The 25,384-nt window shown below is 57.9% G+C and overlaps 1 protein-coding gene across 1 annotated transcript in view; it reads left to right on the top strand.

The window, feature by feature from the left end:
• The window catches only part of TSNARE1 (t-SNARE domain containing 1), a 110,732-nt gene extending 98,707 nt beyond the window's left edge, over positions 1-12,025 (top strand). Inside the window, 3 exon segments of the mRNA XM_079154119.1 lie at positions 2,998-3,074; positions 3,764-4,218; positions 10,983-12,025. Coding sequence (XP_079010245.1) covers positions 2,998-3,074; positions 3,764-4,218; positions 10,983-11,245 — 795 coding nt within the window. The 3' untranslated portion in view covers positions 11,246-12,025.
• Positions 12,026-25,384: the final 13,359 nt, after the last annotated feature.

Here is a 25,384-nt window from a genome sequence, read left to right as displayed (position 1 = left end):
CAGCGCAGGGGGTCAGTGGTGGCAGAGCCTCGTCATAAAGAGGAGGAGTCTTCTGTGAAAGCTGGCATGAAATTCCAGGCCGGTGGGTGGGGACACCTGCAATGTGGTCCTGACGCAGGCGGCCAGAGCTCTTCTGTGGACAGTCTCGTCACTCCCTGGAAGCCCCTGCCTCCTTGCAGTCTGTGTTCATCCCCCACTAGCGCTGGGATTCTGCATGCGTCCCCCACACCAGCTGTGGCACAAGTTAACTTTTTGTGAGTCCGAGCTCATCCCAGTGACAGTTGTCACTGTTCTCTGTGTCCTTTTCTGCTGAGTTCAGCAGATAGACTGAGTCCCTTGCTCTACCAGCTCCTCTGTCCTCTGTGACAGAACTTGCTGGGGCCCTGATGGGTACGGTGGGTGTGGTTAGCCGGGTCTGTGGGGAGCTGGCTGGAGCACTCACAACCCATGATGGACAGAAGGTGACCAGGCAGTGGCAGCAGGCCTTAGGCACAGCCGAGAGGAACCCAAGCTGTGGAGAAGGCCCGCACAGCCCCCCAGCAGCTGCAGCACCTCCGCTGTGAACTGGAGAGCAGCCTCAGCCGCCCACCTCCACGTTGGCTTCCCAAGGCCCTGAGCGGAAGCCATTGTGCCCTATTGGCACATCAGGGGTTGGATGTGGGGACATCCAAGTCTGTCCCCCGCTGGAGGAGTCAATGTTGGGCCAAGCAGAGGACATCTAGTGGTGTAAGTGTGTGTGTGAGCAGACAGCAGGCTGGGCTCTGGGGAAGGACAGCTGCTCTGCTTCCACCTGCCGGGAGCCTGGGGCTCCTGGGCCACGGGATCCCTAGGCTTGTGGTCCTGCAGACGATTCTCCTCCCTGCCCCCTAATTTTCTCCATGTCCTCTCACCAAGGCCATGACCAGTAGGCTGGGCAGGGACTCCGAGCCACACTTCCTGCCGGCACAGGGCAGCACCATGATAGCAGTGGCTTCGCTGCTCCTGCTCATGGGCAGGAACGCGTGTGCACACGTCCAGCCCATCCGTGCAGGCACCTGCACCCTGGGACGTCCTGGGGTGCGACCTGATGTGTACAGTCACCTGGGGTGGGGCTGGCTTGCATTGGGGTGCTAGCATTTCATAGCTGTGTCCTGTGTGAGCCGCCTGTCCGTGAAGTAGACATGAATGAGTGAACTGCATGGTGGGAGATGTGTGCATTGCTGCCTGTGAAGCCCTTAGAAAGGCCGTAGGAGTCTGTCCCAGTGCAGCCAAGGCTGGGCTCAGGGCACTGGATTTGGCATGGGAAGTGACCCCAGCCAAGTCTGGTGCTTGGTGGGGTCAGTGCCTGCTCTTTGGCAGAGTTGGGTCTGTAACTGGAAGTCTGTGGAGGTGGGGTCAGTCTGAGGCTGATCCAGACTGTTCCAGGGACTTAGCTTGATCTTGAGGTCTCCATCCTAGGCTGCAGCCACAGCCAGGGATCCATTCCAGAGCAAGTGATTGTAATGAGAAACCTAGAAACTGGCTGGGCCTGGAGCTAGCCAGCACCATCGTCCTGCTGCTGGACCTGCTGGGCTGCCACAGGCACACTAGCTGAGCCCAGAGCCTCAGGCCCCATGCTCCGCAGCACCTTCCCGGCCGTGGCCATTCCCAGAGCTACCACCCACCCCTGCTCCATATTTAAGCCCAGTAATTGAATTGCAATTGATAGTACATGTCGGTTTAAGATCATGCTAATTGCTTCATTTCCCAGAACACTCCTAAAAAGAAAATGAATTTCCCTGTAATATTTTCAGTGGGGTGAAATGACCCTTGTGGAAATCAATCCTGGCTGCAGAATGAGCTGCAGAGTGGGTGGGCGTGCAGGGGCGGGGGCCAGGGCACCCTTCCTGCCCTCTCAGCAGGCATGAGGAGATTCCCTCAGCCTGAACGTAAACCCAGCCATGTGCCAGTCACCGGGTGAGGCTTGGCACGGCTGGTGCCTGTGCTGGCTTTGTGAGCAGGCCTGGCTCTGAGGGGACTGGTCTGCCCAGGGTCTCAAAACTGGCCAGAGGAGAAACTGTCCTGCATGTGGGTGTCAGTCAGGAGAGGCAGGAGTGGACACAGGACAGAATTCCTCCCCTGAGAGGCCAGGGTGATCCAGGGCGTTTTGAGTCCCCATCCCCTCCCTGTCCATTGAGGCTGGTACTTCTTTTGTGGTTGGTGCCAGCTACAAAGGTGGCCTGCTCACCCTTCTCTGCACAGCCCCCACGTAAATGGTCATGGAAGTGTGGCCGTGTGCCTTACGATTATCACGGCCACTTTGCTGGGCAGAAGTTGGGGTGGAGCTGGACAGAGTGAAGGAGGCAAGAGGCCACGTAGCGTGCAGCATGGAGGGCCGGGTCCTCTGGCCAAACATCTGCTCCTCAGCCTGCTGGCTGCTTCCTGGGGCCACTTGGCGCATGGCTGTCAGCGGGCTGCCACCTGCCACCTGCCCACTCGCCCCTATTAAACATCCCACTCCTTGCAAATTTGTTGAGCAGCCCCTGTGTGCTGGCTCCTTCTTGATGCTGGCACACAGAGGGGCAGGCGTGCTCTGTCCCCGGTGAGTGGGGATGGATAGCTGTAGCATGCAGCTCTACAGGTAGTGTGGCCAGAGCACTCTGCTCTGGACTCTGGCCTACTCCCACCAGGCTTCCACCGTGGTGGGGACAGGATGTCTTACCTTAGACCATAGTGCCCAGGCAGACCCTGGTGCTTCTGCATGCATTGAGGAGCCCGTGGCACGGGGGTGCTGGAGAGCCTGGGGCTTGGCCTGAAAGCAGGACAGCTAAGCATCCAGACTCTGCCCCACCTCTGACCTGGGGCAGCCCTGGGCCTGAACCTGCCATTCTGGGTCCTGGTTGCTCCTTGGACAGGAAGAGGTCAGACCAGCTAGTCACTAGTCCCGAGTGGCCCGAGGCTCTCTCCCACGCCCTGGTGCACCCAGTCTCTGTGCCCGCAGCACCCTGCCCCTAACACAGCTCCGTCCTGTTTCCTCAGAGCGATTTGCTGGACGTGAATCAGATCATCAAGGACCTGGCCTCCCTGGCATCGGAGCAAGGAGACACCGTTGGCGGGTGCCCACTCCGCCCTCAAGCCACGTAGCCCCAGCTGTCCCCTCAGCTCAGTTCCCTCCAGGTCCTGGAGCCTGCACTTGCTCATCTGCTGCCTCCATCCCTGGACAGCCATCGCCTCTTCCAGGCCTGTTCCTGGTGGTGGCCTGCGGCTAAGGAGGAGTGCAAGCCCCAAGCTGGGCGGGCCCAGCACCTTTCCCTGGAGCTCGCCTCTCCCAGGTGGGTGGAGGCCTGAGCCCGGCTGCTGCCCCTCCTGCTGCTCCTGGGGCAGCACCCCTCCAGAGCCTGGGCTCCAGCAGGGCCATGGCGCTTGCTGAGCTGCCTCATCACCCCTCTCAGAACCTCCTCCGTCCATCCTCCTGTCCCCTGGCCCGTCTGCTTCCAAAGTAGCCGCTCCATCCACTGCCACCTGGGGCTGACGTCAGGGCACAGAGTGTGCACAGTGGCTTATCCACCCCAAGGCTGCCCAGTCCCCAGGATGGACCATGGGAGTGCTGTCTCACAGCGGGAGAGGAACAGGCCAGAGCTGACCTGTACGTGGGCAGAGTCGCCAGGAACCCAGCTGGTGGGTGTGGGCCACCTATGTGCAAGACACTGATGTGGGGACCTGTGAGGACCAGGACCACAGGCCTGGTGGCATGCTGTCCACAGTCTGCCCAGCGCTCAGCCTCTGGTGCCTTTCCAGGGTCCAGCAGCAGGAAGGCCACAAGCCAACAGATCTCCACCCCTGAGCCAGCAGAGGCGGCCCTGCTACCAGGGGTGGGGCTGGGCACCACACCCCTGCGGCCCAGCAGCCACTCCCGTACCAAGACACGCAAACCAAACTTCAGGCCCCAGGAGACAGAGGTGCTGGTATGGAGGGTGGCACGCCACTACCCACTGCTCTTTGGGGCTCTGCAGGGCACACCTGCCCGGAAGCACCGTGTGTGGAGCAGGATCCTGCAGGCTGTGAATGCGCTGGGCTACTGCCGTCATGACCTGGGTGATCTCAAGCACAAATGGAGAGACCTACGAGGTGCCGTGCACAAGAAACTGGCAGAGAGCCTGGCCCCTGGGCTGATTCTCACACCTGTGGAGCACATGGTGGCTGAGACCTTCTTGACCCCAATCCCTGAAGGCAAGAGCCAGGCAGTTGAGTCCCTGCCAAGTAAGTGGGCCCTTCCCCACAGCCTGCCCGCTGGCCTGGCCTGACCTGGGCCAGTGAGCTGGCTGGCTTCTGGTGCACAGCCCTCAAAGAATAAGACTCTGGGAAGAGCCCAGGCAGGGGCCTGCCCATCTTGGGAGTGGAGGAGTCAGAGCAGAGTCAGGTCCATGCTGGCCCTGAGCTCAGGGTCCCTCTGGGCTTGCCCCCACCTTGACATAGTACAGCAGGGGGACCCTGAAATCCATCACAAAAATAAAGGCACTCAGAGCCCCTGGGTCTCATGTGGCCTGGGGGCCAATGCCATCACCACCACACTGGCAGCAGCAGCAGCATGGGGAGCTCAGACCTGCTGTGGGCTCAGGGCTCCACTACAGCTCTACCTTGAGCCACAGCCAGAAGGAACCGAGTGCCTCTGCCCCTTCCCTGACATCTCCACAGGACACTGGGGCCGTTTCCCTGTCAGTCTGCAGAGACGCAGACCACGATGCTGCGGGCATGGTCGATGGGGCTACAGCCCTACCCTGTACGTCGAGGGAGGTGCAGAGACCTCTGAGGTCCAGGGCCCTGGCTGAGCAGCCCAGGTCCACAGCCCAGGCATAGTCTCCAGGGTCCTGCTTCTGTCTGCGTGTCTGCCTCATCTGGTGGGTGTGGCTGGGAGGTCCCTTTTGCCCCAGACCATAGCATGGCCGTCATATCCACTCTGCCTTCTCAGAGGCCAGGGCAGCGGCCATCTTCAGGCCACTGAGTTTTAAAACCAGAGTAGCCCAGCAGGGAGATACCTGTCCCCAAGCAGGGCAGGAGCTTGGGTGGTCACAGGCTTTGAAGATGAGAGTGACTGGGAGGAAGGAGGGCTTTGCCTCAGTGCTCCCTCCTCCAAGCTGGGCCCAGCCCTGGAGTGGACAGTGCCTGGGGTTGATGCTGTCACATGGCAGGCTACCCAGCAGGTGCAGGCTGCCTGGCTGGAGCCACCTCTGGCTGCTAACCTTAGTCGTGACTTTTGGTGTAAGAGCTGGCCTCTGTGTTGCTTGATGCTGCTGTAGAATTTGGCCAAAGCCAGGGAGGAGCCCAGGCCCAGTGCCTCCACTGTCCTACCCCTGCCTTGCTCTTGGCCCTGGGAAAGCAGGATTGCATGCCCTCCTCTGCAGGACCTTCCCAAAAAACTGGTGCTCGTGGCCTCTCAGGACATGTCTTGTGGGCTGCGCTGCAGCCCTCACTGCTCGGACCCCCCCTGTGGTGCGGGTGCAGGTGCTGCTGCCAGGCCTCCTCGGCTGCCCCCTCCTCCTCACCCTGCCTCAGAGCCAAGCCCGCTGGGCTCTGTCCTCCTGGCAAACTGCTGAAAGGATTTGGGGAATGAAGCCCAGGAGTAGGACCCGTCCTCTCCTGAGGGCTGGGAGCAGACAAGCAGGCGGACCTGGTGGAACTGGGTCCCCTTCCCTGCTCTGCTCCTTTTCTGCCATGCTGCCTGCAGCTGGGACGTGTGGGCAAGGCCAGGCCTGGGCTGTCTGGGAGACATGTGGGTCCAGCATGGGCCACACCATGGGCCTCGTGCTGGGCCTCAGTATGGGCAGGGGAAGGATCTGCAGGTCTTGATGCTCAGGCCTGGGGAGGCCAGGGGTGTGGGGCCATGAGCACCCCCAGGGAAGCCACATGCCTTCTCTTTTAAGGCAGAGGTCTGCAGCTGTGGTCCTGTGGCAGATTTGGGTGCTTCAGGCAAGGGCGGGCAGCGTGAGGCCTGGGTGTTCAGGTCCTTTCTGCAAATCCCCAACCTGGAGGGCAGTAGGAACTCGGGAGTGTTCCTCTGCATCCCCCCCGGGGTGAGGCCCAGCCAGGCTGACCATCCCTGGTAGATCAGCTGCAGCCTCCAGGGCCTTGCAGCCCTGGTCTTACCTGTTGGGAGAACTCAACCGACGCTTCCCGGTGCCCAGGAGCCTCTTGTGAGATGGCCTGCCTGTGCTGACACCCCTGTCGCCTGCTGATTGACCATGGGGGGCAGACTTGCCCTGGTGGGCACTGAGGCAGGAAGCGAGGGAGTAGCTGCAGAGCCAGCAGTGTGGTGGGGGTCCCCGGATCAGTACCAGCTTGGGACTCGGGCAGGGCCAGGCCTGGGGGCCTGGAGACAGTGGGCTGCAGAGTGCACGGCTTTTTCCACAGGTTCCTGTGCTCTGAGGCTGCCCAGCGTGTCTCGGGCTCTGCGTGTCCGGGGAGAGGTGTGTCTTCTTTAGCTCCTGGAGACCTGCACAGCCCTTGGGTTTCCAGGGGCTCTGAGGCAGCTCCCACCAAGCAGCGCCATGTTTGGGGAGACGGGAGGGTGCCCTAGGCTCTGGCTAATGGGCTCACCTGGTGGACCCACAGCCTTCAAGGCAAGGGAGGGTTCTGGCCCAGACTGATGAGCTGTCAGCAAGCTGCCTGGTCATGTCCCCACATGGCTCTGGGGACCCCCTCCTGCCTTCTCTGGACATCACCATGTGACAGGACCTTGCAGGATGCCTGTCAGGCAGACCCTCGGGCTGAGGAGGCTGCTGGTGCAAAGCTGGGTGTCTGGTTGTCCGATGCCCCAGGGGAGGACTGTGAGTTTGTGGAGTGCCATGACCTGATGCCTGTGCCCAGAGCCCTTGCAGCACTGAGGGTGGCCTTGGCCGTGGGCATTGCCCGTGCATCCAGGGAGCATGCCATGGTCAGAGTTGGGGCTGTGTCCCCAGAGTCGGCATGCAGTGCAGCGCAGCCTCAGGCTTTGTCCAAGTGTAGGTCCGGAGCAGGGCGCTGCCTGGACTGTGTGTGGTCTTAAAGTAGAGAAAGGTTATGGCCTGGGATAAGGCTGGGGACATGGACTGCCCATTGCTGCCCAGGCCTCCGCAGCCTTCCTGTGTATGGTGGTGTGTTCTGTTGGCCCTGGGTACCCACTTCCCTCCAGGACAGGTGCAGGGCAGGGCTGCTGCTGTTGGCTGGGCTTCCTGGGCACCCCGCCCCACAGGTCTGTAGACATATACACCAAATCTCAGGCCATCCTTCCTGTTTCCTTCTCCGGCTGCTGTGATGTGGCGGGATACCAAGAGCGCGAGGGCAGCCGCAGCCTGCCACGCCTGGAAGAGAGGAGTGTGTGGCAGACCTGCTGCCCTCCCCGCAAGGGCTCCCAGGTGGGATGACTGGGCGTGTCCTTGAGACCTTTAGCCCTGTTGCCTGCCCCTGGCTGGGGTGACCAGGGCTTCAGGGGTCTGCATGGGCCCTGGGGACTTCTCAGGTAGGGCTCCAGAGAAGATGTGCCCTTCCCTGGTCGAGCAGCAGCCTCGCAGAAGGCTGGGAGTGACGTCCTCCACAGGCCCCGTGGGGCTGGTGGCACGCTGCAGTGGTTCGACAGCCCCCTCTGGCACAGCCTCCACCTCCCGTGCAGGGGACCGTTTGCCATGGGGTCCCCCGCCTGTTCTGGAGGCCTGCCTCCCTACCGCTGCCCCTCCTTCGGGGAGCTCACAGTGACTCGGGCAGCCGCTGGCCTCAGGAGGACGAGGCTGTTGGCCACTGCCTGCTGCACTGGCCTCTTTCTTACCCATGGGTGGAGGAGGAAATAGAGTCTGGCCTCAGACCCAGCTCCTGGTGTGTGGGAGGCCTGGGTGTTCGCTGCCTGCTGCCTGCTGCCCGCTGCCCACTGCCCGCTGCCCCTCGGTGCCCTGTGCTTACCCAGTGGGGTCAGGACAATGTGGCATGCCTTCCGCCATGTGGGGCTACTTCTTGGTCATTGCCCGCTTTGAAATCCTGTCTCCAGGACTGGGCCAGGACTCAGCTGGCACCTCTGAGCCCAGGCCCTGCCTCCCTAAAGCCACTGTTCCCCAGCTAGCCCCCTGCTGTTTGAATGAGCTCATTGGAACCCAGCTACCAGAGTCCACATGCATAGTCCTGTCTTCTGAGTGGCACTGCAGGACGTGTCTTTGGGAGGGGGAGGCCACAGCTAGATGGGGACTGCCCAAGGCAGTCCCTCTCTCCTCTCTCCCACCTGGGCACTGAGACGTCTGCTTCCCCCAAGGAGCACCTCCAGGCCCTAGCCCTTCTTCTCCCTAGCCCTGTCTACACCAGGGTGACCCTTGAGGGAGGCCCAGAGCCACATCCCTGTAGCTTCCACTCCTTTAGAGGCTGGGCCTCCTTTCCTGTGCTTCCCAAGAAGCCCACATGGGAAGGAGCTCAGGGAGCCCAGGATCAGACGCTGCCTACCGTCTGCTCCCCAGGGCTGGCTCTGGGTCTCCACGCGGTGATCGCCTTCTGCTGTCTCGACTTACAGATGGCATTGAGCAGCATTGAGGCTGCCCCCAGCCGGGCTGCCAGCACCAGGTAAGTGGGTCTGAGGGCAGCAGTGCTGGCTGACCCAGTCGTGGTCCCTTTGTCCCTCACCTGTCTGTCTGGGAGGCCAGGCCCTGCCTGTTCCTAGAAGGGACAAGCCCATGGTCTTCTTTGAGTCAGGTCACTGGCTCAAGTGCTAGGCATTAGGAGGGGAGGAGAGGGGACAGAACTGTGGTCTGTGTGGCACCCATGGGGTCAATGCCATGTCCTCTCATTGGACTCCCCACCACCTTGTCTCTCAGATTCCTCACCTGCCTGGCGTACAAGGTGGTGGTCAGGTCTCTCCCTGCCTGGCACAGCAGGAGCTGGCCAGTGGGGTGTGGGGACACTGTCCCTATAGGTGAGCATGGTATGGCTGTGCTTCCCAGGAGGCTAGTGCCCTGGGACCCACGCTGGCCGTGCTGCCCTGAGTGGCCCTGGCCCCCCTCATCCCAGGAAGGCTGCCTGCTCTGCTTTCTGCCCTTTTCTTGGAGCTCGCCAGGCCTTCACCAGCTGTGTCTGCCCGGGCCACTGCTCAGAGCTGCGGATGGATTTTAGGGAGGGAGAGTAAATCTCCGCTGTTGCACATGAACAGGACCCAGATCAGACCTGGGGGCTGCCCTCGGCCTTCTGCCCACCACCGTGAGGAGGACCTGACTGCACCAGGCAGGCTGGAGCCCTTAGTCCAGCAGGAAGGAGGGCTCAGCAGCCAGAGACCCCTGGCTCACTTGCTCACGGTGTCCCTTTGGTCCCTGCTGGCCCCGACAAGCAGAGCCTGTCCCTCAGTCTGTGTCCTAAGGGCCAGACAGGTGGGCATCCAGTGTGGCGACATGCAGGTGGTGGCACCCTGGAAATGCAGAGGCCCCTGGGTCAGCCAGGCAGGAGGGCTTCCTGGAGAGCATGTGCTCTGCTGGAGGCTGAGCAGAGGGAAGGTCTGCTGGTCCAGAGGAGAGGCCACTGCAGGCGCTGGACTGTTGTGGGAGGGCTGTGACAAGGGAGGGGCGGCCACAGTGCCCTCGCTTCACTGGGGACTTGGGGAATCATTTATGCTTGGCAAAAACCCTTAGCGGCCTTGGGGAGACAGGGAGAGAGACGTTCGGGCCTGAGAGAAGGGGAGAGGTGAGGTGGCAAAGAGCCATGCCCACCAAGCAGCTCTGGGCTGATCTCCATGCTGAGGTGGGTGGCCACAGGCCTTGGCTGGCATCCAACAGGAATGTGAGGGCATCGTGGCGGGGCCCGGCCACAGCTGCCCTCCTCCATTTTCTGTCTTGACCATTAGACTCAAGGTCAGTGTGGCCAGCAGTGGCCCTTGATGATGGCTGGTGAGTACCAGACGAGGGCAGCTTGAGGAAGGTCTCCCTGTAGGTTGGGACCCACTCAGTCTTCTGCCCAGCCTCGGCCCAACCACCTTCCAGAGGCTGCTGGTGCCTTCCTGGTGTGGAATGCGCAGGCTGATGTGTCAGGAGGCCCTCTCACACAGAGGACCTTGTCCTGCACAACAAGAGGACATGAGTGCCCAGGACCACCTGGTCAAGCAGGATGCACACGTGCCTGGGGCAGCAGAGGAAGACGTGAGCATGAGGAGGAGGCCAAGGAGGAGGAAGCAGGAGAGGAGGTGGCAGCAACCGACCAGCTCGCTGCCATGTTCCCAGAGGGTGTGGGGGCCCAGCCTACCCCAGTTAGGCTACAAAACAGGAACTGCCCCACGCAATAGATGGGGTGAGTGGGGCACCAGCAGGTGGTCTGCCAGAAGCCACGCCACAACGTCCTGTCCCCACAGGAATGGCCCTTCCACAAGCACATCAGGAAGGGATATTTGCTGACCTGTCCACACCCGAGAGACTGCAGATTAGGAATTGGAGGCCTTGAGCCAGGGGCTTTCTGAGTGTCACACCGCCATGGAGATCAAGCTGAGCTGGTCTGGGAGCTCAGGTCTGCCGGATTCCACCAGCAGGGCTCTTCCCTGGGAAGCTCAGCCCTCTTCCTCCTGAGATGTCGCCTGGATAGGGAATAGAAAGCTCAGTGGGAAAGATGGATGGGTGGGTTGACAGAGTGACAGGAAGTGGATGGACAGACAGCCTGGGTAAGTGGAGGGATGAGTGCCTGGTGGGCAGGTGCCTGGATGACGGAACAAGACGCACAGGTGGACAGTGGGTGAGTGGAAGGCAGGTGTGTAGGTCAGCAGACATGAACACACGGGATGCCCGTAGAGGAAGACCACCAGGTGGCTAGATGGTGGGTGGATCCAGAGCCAGCACTGCCGGAGTGAGTGCTTTGCCTCATGGACTCTCACCTTCTTCAGCCTGAGACGGCTGCCATGCTCACATCGGAGGGGACTAGCCCCTGAACGGCCGCAGTGCAGAGGGCCTCCGGCATCTGCTGCCTCCCACCTGCTTCCCTGTCCTGCCTGGCATGCCCGGTGGTGGCCAGCCAGCCTGACATTTCCCTGTCTCCTCTGTTAGCTGATGAAGAGGACAAGGACGAAGGTGCCAGCTGCCTGTGGCCGCCCCTGCGGACTCCAGAGAGGCCCAGTCCACCTGAACCTGCCCCCCTGGACTTCCGAGGAGCATTCTGTGCACCCACTTCCCCACCCTCCCTGTCTGCCTCCCTAGCATCGGAGGCCCCCGGGGCCGCGGCCACGGGGTCCTGTTGTGGGTCCTCTGCCTTCCTCGGCACCAGCACCCGTGAGGACCCTGTCGGCGGTGCCCGAGGCGTCCCTGTTTGAGCAGCGGCTTCTGGACTCACGCCAGCGGCAGGGTGCCCTCTTGGCCTCCTGGTCGCAGTATCAGGGTGCACTGATGGCCCAGCAAAACCTGCTGCTGCAGCAGCTGACCAAGCAGAGCCAGTGGCTGGCGGACGCTGTCGATGCCCTCAACCGGACCCTGGGGCGGCTGGTGGCAGTGGGCCCAGCCCGGGAGATCTCCACCTCTGTCCTAGAAAGTGTTCCTGATGGCGGACCCACTCAGGGAACTGCTGGAGTCCCTCAGGACAGTCCTCGGGGTACCCACCCAGGCCCCGAGGTCTTCTCAGGGATGATCCTGAAGGTGAGGAAGAGCTGTAGGACTGCCCAGGGCCCTTCTGCACCAGGCCAGGGAGAGGACAGAGGCCCAGGATTACAGGAAGCCTTGGAGGTTGAGGAGGTGTGGGGCATCTCCCCTGGCGCCCTTCTGGCCCTGGCCCTGGCTGGCTGTGGTGCCTGCAGGTCTGGCCTCAGCACCAGGCGTCAGGGCCAGGTCAGGGTCTGTTCAGGACAGTGGCATGAGCCTGGCCTCCTGCTGCCAGCTCCCACTGGGCCAGTGACTTTGGTTGTCCGCAGGTCACCTCTCTGCAGGTCCGCACCGGCGGGAGGTGGGGGATGGGGACCTGCCAGCTGCAGGGGCTCAGAGGGCCTGGGCTCGAGGCCTTGATTCTGGTCAAGGAGGCCACGTCTGTGAGCCTGGAGTTATTTCTCCTCAACTTTATATCTGTAATACATAAATAAATATAAATATACAGACATGAACGTCAGTTGGTACTCTGGGGTGGCATACCATTTTGTACCTGTTGATTTTTTTTTGCATATATAAGCACAAAATGACAATAGAGAGGGCAGTACTCCACTGCTGCTGCTGCTACTGCTGCTGCTGGTAATGGTGGGGGGTGAACAAGGGGACCCTGCTTCTGCTCTGGTGGCAGCAGGTCCAAGCTTGTCCCTGCTTTCAGGTCCTCCTAGCCCTTTGGCTCTGAGAAAGCTCCCTCTGTGGGCTACACTCTCCCCTGCCCCTAGCAGACAGGGCACAGTCTGCAGCCACACAGGTTGGGTGACTGTTGGGGGAAAGCAGGAGAGGACAAATGTGAGCTGGCCCTGGGCCTTCACTTGCCCCCTGTGGAAGAAGGAAGTCCTGGGAGAACGGCTCCACTCCATGTCTGCTTTGTGGTTGATCAGCAGCACCCAGGCTAGAGGCACAGTGGATGGCCTCTGGGCTGTCTGCCCCCACAGTCCTTTGGCCTCTGGACCAGGGCCCCTGCAGCCAGATTCTGAGAAGCTGGGCAGGAGCAGGACTAGGATGGGGCGATGCAGGGTGGCAGGCGGTGCCAGAATTGCTGGTGCCTGCCTGGCCTTCAGGGCAGGGGCATTCATGAGTGGACGGAGAACCAGGTCAGTGCAGCCGTGCTACCAGACCTGGGGCTGTGCTTCTGGGTGTAGGGCAGGGCCAACCAGAGGCCCGTGGGGAAAGAGGCTGAAACTCAGCACTAGAGCCAACTGGAAGCAGAGGTTCTGAGGAGGGCCATCTGGGTGATCATGTGAGGCGGGGCGGCTGGGAGACCTTGAGGGCAGGTACTTGCCCGAGTTCAGGCCAACAACGTCCACCTCCTAGTCAGAACTGCATCCTCTGTGATGCGGGAGATGTGGGCCAATGACAGGAAATGGGCGGGGAGGTGGCTCAGACGGCAGTGAGCTCAGGGTGTGGACCCAAGGGGTGTGGCCAGGGATGCCCAGGTGAACATCCACCCAGAGGAAGGAGGGCCTGTCCCCCATCACGGGTGTCTGAGGACGCCCTGGCAGGGGCAGGGTCTTCTAGGGACCGTGTGACCTAAGGAGGAGAGAGGGCATCAGCAGGGCTGCCAGGGCCTCCCACCCGGGTTGCAGAGGGGTCAGAGAGGAGCAGCCACAGGCCTGGAGTGGCCACCAGGAGGCTGCTGTGTAGGAGATGGGGAGACATGAGCCCCAGGATCCTGTGGGGGCAGAGATGGAAAGGATCCTGGTCTGCAGCATCTGGAGGCAGCAGTGACCATGGCCAGAGCTGTCTCTGGCAGCCTGATGGTGGACCTTATGCAACGCATCTTAGAAGAGGGGTGCTGAGGGCCGCCGGGGCAGTTTCCATCGAAACAGGGAGACCTTGGGTCACTCACCAAGTGCCCATTTGACAGTAAAACAGAGCCTAGGTGGCAGTGTATGTCCAGCGGCAGGGGAGAGCTGCAGGTGTGCTCTGAACCAAGTTGCTGGGCTCCAGGTCTGTGCCTCTCCCGCGTGTCCTGCTTCCTTGTCAGGTGAGAATGTTCCCAGTGGGCCATGTCCATCGAACTCTGGAGCAGGAAGACCAGGGTCCCCACCTGGAGGGTTCTCAGGAAGCAGGAAGCAGGCAGATCTGCCCTGGTGGGTGGTGTGTTGGATGAGCCAAAGAACGCTCCATTACAAGAGTCAGACATGGAAAAACACTCAAGTGCCTGGCTGGCCTGCAGGAAGGAGGCGCAGTAGCCAGGGCCCTGTCTGGAGAGTTCTGGTCAGGGCACCCACAGAAGATGGATCTCAGAAGCCAGGGGCTGTAATGGACCAGGCCACTGAGCCACAGTCACGAGAAACAGCAGCAAAGATCACATTGCAGTTTACATTCCAAAGGCCTTCAGACAAAAGGACGAAGTCTACCTGGGGAGTAAGATGCGAAGTGGCCGACGTGAGAATGCCCAGGTGGCCTTTAGGAATGCAGAAAGATCATTAGATTTGTTCTGTCATTACAATGAAAATCCAGAACAATTTAACTTCCAAAGAGGAAGAGGTCAGTTTGGTTTTGGAGCTCGTGGTCTCTGATGGACCGGTCCTCTGGTGAGGTAGCACATCATGGCCAGCGTATGTGGCAGAGCAGCACCACTCACCTCAGCCAGGAAGCAAAGGGGAAGAGGAAGAGAGGGTCACAGTCCTTCAAGGGCACACCCTGTGACTTAGGGACCGCTCACTAGTCCCCAATAGCACTGCCCCGGGACCAGGCTTTCGGAAGGCAGTGTCCACATTCAAAGCATGCAGAGGGGACACAAGGTACTAGGCTCAAGCAGAGGCAGCAAGTGGAAGACGTCAAGGCCTCCAAGATGCTTCAGATGAGAAACCCGGTGCACACCCAGCGGTTCCTAGAAGAGAATAGCTGGATGGGCAAGGGCACTGTGAGAGCTAGTGTCTGATAGGACCCGTGACCACACAGACTCACGAAGCCCCTGTCTGGTCTGCGACACACACGAGGAGCACATCCTCAGGAAGCTACAGAGCACCATGGTGAAAGGGAAGATGGGAAAGGGTGGTGGTTCTGCCCAGCTCACTTTACATCAGCACCCACGCAAGCCAGGAAGCAGTACCTACAGACAGGACTTCTGAAGGGTGGCTGTCAGGAGAGGGGAGCAGTGGCCAGGAAGAAGGTCTGCAACACAGACTGAGAGCCGAGGGGTTCCTAAGTATGTCAGCCCAAATGACCAGGTGGCAAGAATGTCTTCAAGGACAGAACAACTGGACAATGGGGGCGTATGAGCTCCTTGTGTTATTTACAGGGAACTTAACTATGGGTTATTTTTAGCCTCCATTAATAGCTATAAATTATTTAAAAACAAAACTCTGAAGGTTTCCCTCTTTAAAAGTGAAAGCAGCTCTGCCAAAGAGCCTGTTAAGAGGATGAAAAGAGAAGTTGCTGACTGGCAGAAAATATTTACAAATCACATGCCTGACAAAAGGACTTGGATTCAGAATATATAAAGAGCTTTCTAAATTCAATAGGAAACAACAAAAAGTCAATTAGAAAATGGAAAAGAATTTGATTAGATACTCCACCAAAGAAGATATGTAGACGGCAAATAAGCAGGAAAGATGTTCCACATCCACAGACACCAGGGAGATGCTAATTAAAGCCACCACGAGGTAGCCCTTCACACCTGCTGGAATGGCTAAAATGAGACCAACCTACAGAGAAAGGGGTCACTCACACCCTGGGGTAGGGGTGTAAGATGTGACAGCTGCTTGGGAAAACAACTTTTGGTTTCATAAAAAGTTGAATATAACACTTACTATAGACACCTCCATTGCACTCCAGAACATTAATCCCAGAGAAAGAACAAAAACTTGTAAACACGTGTGCATAGTGTCTATCTGTGATGTTCTTCTGTGGATGCATGAACAAGCCAGGGTATCCATCTGGTGGAATCATACATAAGAGAAAAGCAACTATCTTAAAAATGCGACCACGTAGATGGTTCTCAAGGACTTTGTGCTTAGTGGGAGCCATTGTGAGAAGGTCGCACTGGATGAGCCTTAAGATGTGATGAGGTACAGAGGGCCACCAGGCCAGTGGCTGGCTGCCAGATGAGGGGGTGGGGGTGGGCCTATAAAGGGGCAGCACTGGACGTTCATGGTGATGGGGCTCTTCTGAGTCTCCATGGTTGTGGGGGGCACAGGAACCTCCCTGTGTGCACGATTTCATAGAACTATACACATACAAAAAAGTGGAAAAGAAATACAGTAGAATAAAACAAGGTCAAGATTGAGCACATGATTTCCATGCTTTTAGAGACAAAAGAGGAACAATTAAACCAACATCCTTGCTGAATTCAAAAAGGGCAAAGGAAGAATGGCCACCAAAGGAAAAGAAGCAACGATACAGGACAGCACAGGATGCCTCAAAGCAAGGCCTTCCGATGGGCAGGCGTCTGGAAATGCCCAGGAAACTGGTGAGCGCAGGTGGGTCAGGGATCTCTCAAGAGCCAAGGGGTGTCAGATGGGAGGGAGAGGACATCGCTGCTGTTCATGAGAGACACTAAAACTTACTAAGAGAGAAAGCTGAAAGAATAAAGACAGGCCGATCCAAAAAGACGCAAAAGAAATCATGGGTACAACATAAATTTCAAACAAGTGAACTCAGAGACTTTGCCAGTTGAGCTTCCCTACTCTGAAACTCAAAATTTGAAATTCTCCAAAATCTGAACTTATTATGCATCATGTCAGCACTCAAAAAATTGCAGATTTTACAGCATTTTGGATTTGGGACTTTTGAATTAGGGATGGTCAACCTGGGACAGGGACCATGGCAGGGACAAAGTGCAAGTGCACTTTGACTCAGTGACTGACAGCTGCCCAGGATGCTGGGTGTGTGCCGCCCTTAACCCGTGTCAACTTGGCAGCACTGAGGTCAGGTCCCTGTGTGCGTCCTCCTGAACAGCATCACCAGCTTATCCACACAGGGCAAAATGCTGAGCTGAGAGCCAGCTGGCGTTCCCACTCCTGCACGTAACCACAGTGAGCTCCCTTGGCCCAGTGGCCAGCTTGGCAACTCCCTTTCTAAGAGAAACCCCAGTGAGAACTTGCCAGTGAGGCTGCTCACCTGCCTCCATTTCATTTCTCTCATCGTCATGTCAGGAAAGCCCAGTGTCCGGCATGAAACAAAGCGGAATGTGTGGGATGAAGTAAGGTGGCAGTGTCAAATGCTGCAGTGCGAAAGGAAGTGAGAGATTATTAAGAAGACTTTGTTAAGAAAAATGTAAAAACCACAGAAAAAACTCAAAGAAATTGGAAGAAGATTGTAAAGATGAGCAGAATCGAATGCAATGTGTATTTACACAAGGTGTCATTGAGAAGTTGTACCCAGGCAAAAACTCATTCTTTGAAAGGCCATTGAAAGAGACAGACAACTAGGAAGATGAGAAAAAAGGAACAGAAATTTAAGATGTAATAAATAAGCAGATTCTATGAATTATCTTATGCCGAGAAATTTGGAAATTTAGGGAAAATGGCAACATTGACTCAAGGCGAAATATTCTCAATACTTATATACCCATTACAGCAATTGAATCAGGAAAGCTGTTTTCCAATGATGAAACATAAAACTCAGAAAGTTTTTTAAAAGTGTGCTCTACCCCACATTCAGCAAGAGACCCAATTTTATATAACCCTTTGTAGATAACAGGAAAAGGGGAAATTCCCAGATGCGTAGCATGAGGTCAGAACTATAGACAACCACATGAGAAAGGGAAAGTACAGGTCACATCCCAAAAAATTGAATGTGCTCATTCTCGCCAAAGCATCCTGGAGCTGGACTTGTGCTCGAACTGGGTTGATACCAAGCTGACTTAACAGCAATGCCATTCACTCATTTCATCAATACAAAACTTGAGAGTATAAGTTTGCCACATTAACAGGATGAATCAGAAAAAGCACATGGTGATCATTTCAAAAACTTCTGATAAAATATTTGTTTAATTAAATATGTATTGAAATTAAAAAGAAAAACTTGGAAAAAGAATTTCCTTAATCTGCCAAAACCCCAGGGCAAGTATGAAGGTGAAATATTAAATCACCCTTTAAAAGAAGGAGCAAGTTGAGGGTCTTGGCTAGCACAGTATAAAACAAAATGAAATATTGAATGAAGATTGGAAAAGAAAAAAATGTGTCTTTAATCATAGAAGTCCTGGGCAAATTATTAGAACTCAGTGAGTTTGGTAAGGTGACATATTCTAACAATAAAAGGTAAGAATCAAATACATTTCTGTATATAGTCAACAAATAAGTTATATTTTAAATAATACCACGTATAATAGCAACAAAAAGGAAATTCATAGTATAACAATATGACAAAAATTCTTATGGAGAAAATTTAAAAGTATCATAGAAAACTTAAGAAAATAACCTGGCATACCGGTTTATTTTAACACATACCATGTTCATGGACAGGAAGAATCAGTATTGTGAAGCTGTCAGTTTTCCCCAGATTCATTTATAGGTTCAATACAATTCCAACCAAAATTCTAACAGTGTTTTTAAAAGGATTTGGCAAGCTGATTATAAAATGAGAATGAATGAAAGCTTAAAAACTGGACACTCTAGAGCAGGATAGTAAGGTGGAGAACATGTGGTCTCAACAGGCACAGAACATAGATCTGAACAATGCCAGCAGGAGGGCTGGGACCCGTCCTGGAGGACGAGGAGGTGGAGGGTTGGTGAGGTGCCCAGCCTCATGTTCTAGGAGATGTGCTGACTGATGCGTGCTGCTGGGGTGTGGGAGCCAGCTGGCCCGACATGATAGGAATGGAGGAGCAGCCACTGGGAGATGCCCTACCTAGCTGGCCCAGGGCTCCCTGGGCATACACCAGCCCTGGGCTGCTCTGTCCAGAAGTGTGGCAATTAAAAGACCCTTGCATTCTGGTCCTTGAGACCCTGTGCTCTCCAGGGCGGCTCTGGAGGACAAGAGAGGGCTCTGTGGTGTGCCGAGATCACTGGGCGCTCTTGGAGGGGCTCTGTGGGGTGCCTAGCAGGGGTGCAGTGGGAACCACTGTCTGGATGTGACCTGCCTCTTCGGAGCCCCTGGGCCTCTGAAGGGAGATCATGAGTACCCCGGCTCCCCTCCATGGGGCTAATGCTGGGAAGAAGGGGGAGGCTAACTGCCACATTTGTTGACTGGGCCCTTTCATGTGTCAGTGCCTTTTGCCACGGACTGTCACAGTCACCTGACCCTCTTCAGAGGCGGTGAAGGCGGCCCTCGCTCTGGAGAGTGCGGGCCACACTGCCCTCCTCCCTCCCCTCTCTACTGAGCTCTTCCTCTCAGCCTCAGCTACTTGTCCCAAAGTCACACCTGTGTCCTTCTCTTCTTTGTGAGATTGCGGTTTGGACCAGTCTGAGTGTCCCCTGCTCCATTTGGGCCTGCTGGGTGTCAGGCTCTGGGTTCAGGGCAGCAGAAGCCCGAGGAGGAAGTCTCCACTGGCTCCAGCGTATCAAGGAAAGCTTCCTGGAGAAGGGAGGACTTTGAGTTGCATCGGGGCTGGGGACAGAGACCTGGGAGAAGGAGACTGTGAGGAAGCCAGGCCCAAGTGGAGGCAGTGCCGAGCTGGCGGCCGGGAGCCCCGGCCTTTGCAGGGAGCTGTGCCAGGCCAGGACTGAAGGCCGATCCTTCCCACAGCATCCTGTGGGTGTGCTGTGACTCACCCTCTACCCCGGGGGAGGCTGGGCCAAGTCTTCTTTCAGAAGCCCACGATGACATTCTTAGCCCTTTCATTGGTCAATTCTGAGGGCCAGGAGTGGCGGAGTACTAGGCAGAACACAGGCAGGACCCTTGGAGAAGGGGCTGGAGGTCCCACGGGAACCTGCCTGGGAGGAGGTGGTACCTTCTAACTTGGAGACCGAACAGGTTAAATAAACAGCAGTTGAATTTTTCTGAGACTTGAGCTGTGTGACATCCCTGGTGCAAAGAACACAGGAGAATCTCATTTTCGTGATCTGATTGTTATAGATCCTCTCTCCAGACTGCGGAGAAATGTAAATGTGAATTGTGTTTCCAGGCACTGCGAAGGATGGCTTGTGGGGCCGTGGGAGACAGGGAGATAGTCCTGTCTGAACTCGGCCCTCTCAGCCTAGGGCCCTGGAGCTGTGCCCTTTCACGTCTACAGAGATCCGCGGCAGAACCACTTGACCAGCCCTCCTTTGGGAGAACGTGGAGCAGAAAAATAACCCCAGGCACAGATTTAAATCAATCTGCCTGTGTTTAACAAATACCCGGCTGGCAGCACCCGGAGAAGAGAGCACTGTGGGGTGCGGGTGGGGTGTGACTGTCCCTCTGTGGCCCCGCGGGCCCTGAATTCAGGTGGTGTAAACAGGTCCTGCATCTGAGCTCTCCTTACCCCAAAGTGACTCAGGGGGACCGGGCTTCCAGCTGACCGAGCTGTGGCTCTGCTTCCCTGTGAGTGGGTGCTGCCCATTCCCCGAGCGGGCTGCACCACGTCCTGGGGGCTGTGGGTGGTCCGGCTGTTCCCTGGGAGTGTGCTGGGCTCTGGTCTGGGGCCCTTCTGGGATCTGAGCCGCGCAGTGCAGCAGGCTGGGCCCCAAGGCTGAGTGAGGGAAAGGTGGAGAAAACGTCCAGGCCCTCGGCCTGCCCAGGCAGAGGCCACCACCCTTCTGAGCCCGAAGGAACTCATGCTCAGGGTGGAGGGGTCTTGCGGCTGGGCGGGCCTGCCTGCTGCCCTCTGTGCTCTTCCTGCCATGCTGACTGCAGGTGGCCGTGGGGAGAGCAGTATGGGTGGGTGGCCCAGTGTCCCTGCTTTGTAGACTGGGCCTGGGGTGTCCTCGAGGCCACTGGAAGCTGCCACAGAGAGCAGCTACACAGGTGCCAGCACTGTGGGCCAGAGGAGGACGAATCAGTGTGGCCTAGATCGACTTGGAAAGGCCTCCTGGGGCGGAGGAGCTGGCTCGGGAAGACCAGTGGGACCAGACACTCCCTGAGGACAGGAAGTGCCGTGCCCCTCACCAGAGTGGGCAGCCAAGACCAGGGGGACGCGACTGGGAGTGCCGCCACCACCCTGCCCTGGTCCTCCCAGCAGCCATTCCCAGAGAAGCCCGAGGGCAGTGAGCAGGCCGAGCTTGCTCCCACCGTCTGCCGGGAGGCAGGCCTGGGCACGCAGTGGGCAGCGGCACACGTGTGTGGGTGTGTGTGTGTGTGTGCACGCGCGCGCACCTCACGTGCCTGTGTGCACAAGCATGTTGCACGTGTGTGTGCACTCACGTGGCGTGTGCACGTGTGTGGGAGTCCTGGCCATTGCCTGTGGAGCAGCGACTGCAGCCACGTGACAGGACAGAAGGGGCCTCCCTAGGAGGTGGCTGGGCTTCAGGAGGGGGGGAGTGAAGGCAAGGCCCACAGGGCTGGGTGGCAGAGGACAGGCAGCATTCCCTGGGCCAGGCCCCCTACTCCAAATACCCCGGGAGCTCCTAAGATAGGCCCGTCCAGGGTCGAGACCTTCAGGGGCTCTGGAATTCTCTAGTAGGGGAGCCAGCCTCCAAGAGCCTCCCCAGCCCGGCTTTCTAGCCCGAACCCCTGAACCCCTGAACCTGCAGGGGGCCTGTCCGGTGTCCTGAGCAGGGGACGGGGAAGATGGTAGGAGTGGGCTGGAAGGGACCTGCTGGAGGGTGGTGACCTGGAGGAGAGGAGGGGCTCGCCAGGCTCCTAGCCTGGGCAAGGAGCTACCGGCAGCTCCAGGAGGCAGCTCCTGGCCTCCAGCCCAGCCCAGGTGTTCAGGCTCTCCAGGGCCAGCTGTCCTGGAGGACACTGGCCTTTGGAGAGCTCCACCCACCATGTGGGCTCCTCAGCACCCCTCCTGCCCGCCCTGCCACCCATCCTGGCGAGCTGCAGCCAAGGGCGGCTCCAGGCAGGGAGGCTGCAGCCGGGGGGAGGAGGCTCCCTATCCAAGGTCACCCCTGACTTGGGGCTGAACCAGGAAGGAGACTGTCTCATGCAGAGAGGTGATGTGGGGATACAGCCAGTCAGGGTGTCTGAGTGGAGGGCGATTGGGGGCTGGGCGTGTTGCGTGGGAAGGTCCCTTTCAAGGAAGAAACAATGCAGTTTTGAAGTGAGGGGGAATCATGCTCATTTTCAGCAGCTGTATGCAAATTGCATGCAAATGAGTCCGCTTTCCTTCCAGTACCTGTGGCCCAGAGCAAGAGAGAGGACCGCAGGGGCAGCCTCAGCATCTTGTCCTCCTTCACTGGGAAGAGCCCTTTTCAGAAACGGCTATTGCTGCTGTTTATTTAGCAAATGAGGACTGTTCCTGGTCCTAATCCCAGCTCTGCCAAGGACTCGTGAATGACTTCGAGCACATTGCTGAATCTCTCTGCATCTCATTTTCCTCTTCCACAAAATATAATACCTTTCAACCTTTCATGTAAAGTACTGAACACGGTGACTTCTGCTGCTAGTGGTAGCAATGGTGGTGAAATGGGTAGTGTTGGCCTGTTGACAGTGATGGTGGTACTACTAGTGGTAGTAATGATTAAAATAGTGGTAGTGATAATAGTCATAGTAGTGGTAGTAGTTAGGGTTAGGGTTGTGGTGATAGTAGTGATGGTGGTAATGCTGATGGTGGTGGTGGTGATGGTGGTGCTGATATTGATGGTGATGATGTTGGTGATAGTGGTGATGTTGATGGTGATGGTGATGATGGTGGTGGTGGTGGTGGTGGTGGTGGTAGTGGTCTGGTGATGTGGTGATAGTGGTGGTGGTGGTGATGATGGTGGTGGTGGTGGTGATGGTGGTGGTGGTGATGGTGGTGATGGTGGTGGTGGTGGTGGTGATGGTGGTGGTGGTGGTGGTGGTGGTGATGGTGGTGGTGGTGGTGGTGGTGATGGTGGTGGTGATGATGGTGGTGGTGGTGATGGTGGTGGTGATGGTGGTGGTGGTGGTGATGGTGGTGGTGGTGGTGGTGATGGTGATGGTGGTGGTGATGGTGGTGATGGTGGTGGTGGTGGTGGTGATGGTGATGGTGGTGGTGGTGGTGGTGGTGATGGTGGTGGTGGTGGTGATGGTGGTGGTGGTGGTGATGGTGGTGGTGATGGTGATGATGGTGGTGGTGATGATGGTGGTGGTGGTGATGGTGGTGATGGTGGTAATGGTGGTGGTGATGATGGTGGTGGTGGTGATGGTGGTGGTGGTGGTGGTGATGGTGATGGTGGTGGTGATGGTGGTGATGGTGGTGGTGGTGGTGGTGATGGTGATGGTGGTGGTGGTGGTGGTGGTATGGTGGTCTGGTCGTGTGGTGGTGGTGGGTGCTGGTGGATGGTGGTGATAATGGTGGTGGTAATGGGTGTTAATGGTAGTAATTATGGTGATGGTAGATAGCCCTCCATACTAGGCACTGCGCGAAGTCCTGAGGGAAGGGGGAATAATACATTATCTCTGTTTTTTAGGTTCTCTGGTCTTATTGAAAGCACACTCACAGTGAGACAATGTCCCAACCTGTGTCAGTACCTTCCAGCCACTGGAGTCCCCCAGGAGTCCTGCTGTTTATACAGTGTTCAGTTTAAGTCTACCTTCCCAGCGTGGCTTCGAGTTCCTCAGGGGTGGACACGGGTCTGTCTCTCCCCACCATGCTGGCAGTCAGCACAGGACTAAGCTCAGAGGGAGTGTCCAGGACCCACTGGGCTATCTTGGCCTTCTCCAAGCTTCCCCTGGAGCAGGGCTGGGTAGCAGAGGATGTGGGGACAGTTTACATGCTGGAGCCCCGGGTGTGGCACAGCCCTGCCAGACTCTCTTTCCTCGTCCCTTTCTTGCTTCAGCCAGCCCTATGCAGCGGTGTGTGTGGCACCCATTTTGTGGATGTGAGAACGAAAGTTGAGAGGAGTTGGGAGCACCCCATCACCCAGCTCACTGTCGACATGGTCAGGATTTGAATCCAGGACTTGTGGAGGGCTGCACTTTCCCCATAGACTTCAACACTTCTTACAAAGTCAGGAAATCAACAGAGAAGGCAGGTGGGAGGGGAGGAGCCAAAGAAGGGGCAGCTCAGGGGAGGACATCCAGGACGAAACAAGACGCCCAGTAGGCAGCTCCTGCCTTGGCCCACTGTGCAGAGGGGGCCAAAGCTCCGTGCGAGGGTTTTCATGCATGCAGCCTGCCAGTGGCGGGGGCGCCAGGGTGACGCATTGGTGGCTGCTTCAGGCTGCACCAATGCAGCCTCGCTGCCAGGAAGCAGAGACCAACGGGGTGCCGAGAGAGCCAGCTGCAGCTCCTGGTGCCTGGAACACAGCGGAGTTCTGCCGGCCAAGGCCCCGCCTGCCACAAGCAGATACAGACCATCTCATTAAAAAGCCTTAGCACCTGCCAGACTTCCGGCCGGCCGGCTCCCTGGGCCAGAGCCCGTGGCTCTCTGTTACTTTCTGCCAAGAGAGAAGGTGGAAGGGAATGCGGAGTTTTATGACTCTCTAAATGAAAATCCAGGAATCTTTCTGCACAGAATTGATCTCTGTCTCCTGGAAAAGGTGGGGCGTCTTCCCCTAGGCCTGCCCCACCGTCCCATCCTGCCTCGGGTCCGGAGGGGTCTGGAGGTGTGTGTGGGCAGCCAGGGTGGGGTGGCCCGAGCACCCCTGCCCACTGTCCTGTACTCTGAAATCCATGAAGAGGCAAAGTGGCTGCCGCCGCCCCGTGCAGGACAGGTAAAGGGCACCACTGCCCCTGCCCCTCAGGAGAGTCCCAGGGGAGGACACGGTCACTGCTGCTCAGGGTGGAAGTGGTGGGGACTCATGGAGGTCAGTCATGCCCAAGGCACACAGGGCGGTCACGATGCTGCTGTGGTGGCCTCGTGGCACGGAGCACAAACCTGTCAGCATGCTGCTGGAGTGGCTTGGAGCTGGCACCTCCAGCAGGTCGCCCAGGAGCTCACCTGTGCTTCCCCTTCACATGGCACCACCCTGGGCAGCCAGGCAAGAGAGCTGCCTGGTGCTCAGCACATGGTCCTCAGTGTCCCGCCTCAGCCATTACCACCACTGTCACTGCGGATGTTCCCATTGTGGCTTCCACGTCACCCCCAGTGTGGGGCCAGTGCTCTGCTCACCCATCCTCAGGGCCCTCTCCACTCAACCCTGAGGCCAGCTCCTGCCGGGCCCAACGGCTTCCTGTCCCTCCTCAAAGGCCTCCTCCTACAGTGGGCCGCCTGCTGCGCAGCCCTCGTCTGTGCGTCCTCCAGACCACGGGCGGTGTGAAGAGCTGGAGGGAGGCGGGCTTGAGCCCTGCCCCACCCAGCCCGGGGCGGGACGTGGAGGAGGGCTGCCTGGCTCCTGTCCTGCGAGGAGGGTGGGTGGGAAGCAAGGTGCCCATGGTACAGGTGAAGGAGCAAGGGCCCTCCCAGGACACGCAGCGTGCCCGTGAGGACTGCTCCAGGTGCTGTGCCCAGAGGAATGGGCTCGGCAGTGAGGGCAGCCGGGAGCGGCTGGCCCTGCAGCGCCTCCGGGAGGGAGCCAGCCCGGAGTGACACTGGCCACCTGCAAGCCCTTGTTCCTCACCTGGAAAACACCGCCCACTGGGCTGGGGGCAGAGTGGAGCAACAGGATCCTGCCAGGTGCCCAGCACGTCCTGCTCTGGGTGCTGCCACCAGCAGCGCCAGCTCCAGCCCCGCCTTATGGATGAGGAGAAGAGGCCCAGGGAAGCCCAGCAGCTTGGCCCGTCACACAGGCAGGCAGTAGCATGGCCAGGACAAGGCCCTGGCACCCTGGTGCCCAGTCTGGCCTTCGGCTTCCCCCGCTGCTAGTGCATTATTCATCCAGGCTGCTTAGGAAGGTGACTTTGAGGTGTCTGTTTACCTCTCAGCAGCAGAAGGGGAAAAC

This window comes from Sciurus vulgaris, assembly GCF_902686455.1.
Source record: "Sciurus vulgaris genome assembly, chromosome: 1".
Lineage (NCBI taxonomy): Eukaryota > Metazoa > Chordata > Mammalia > Rodentia > Sciuridae > Sciurus > Sciurus vulgaris.
The sequence above is the reverse complement of the archived record's forward strand: the minus strand, read 5'-3'. Positions and strand labels throughout refer to the sequence as shown.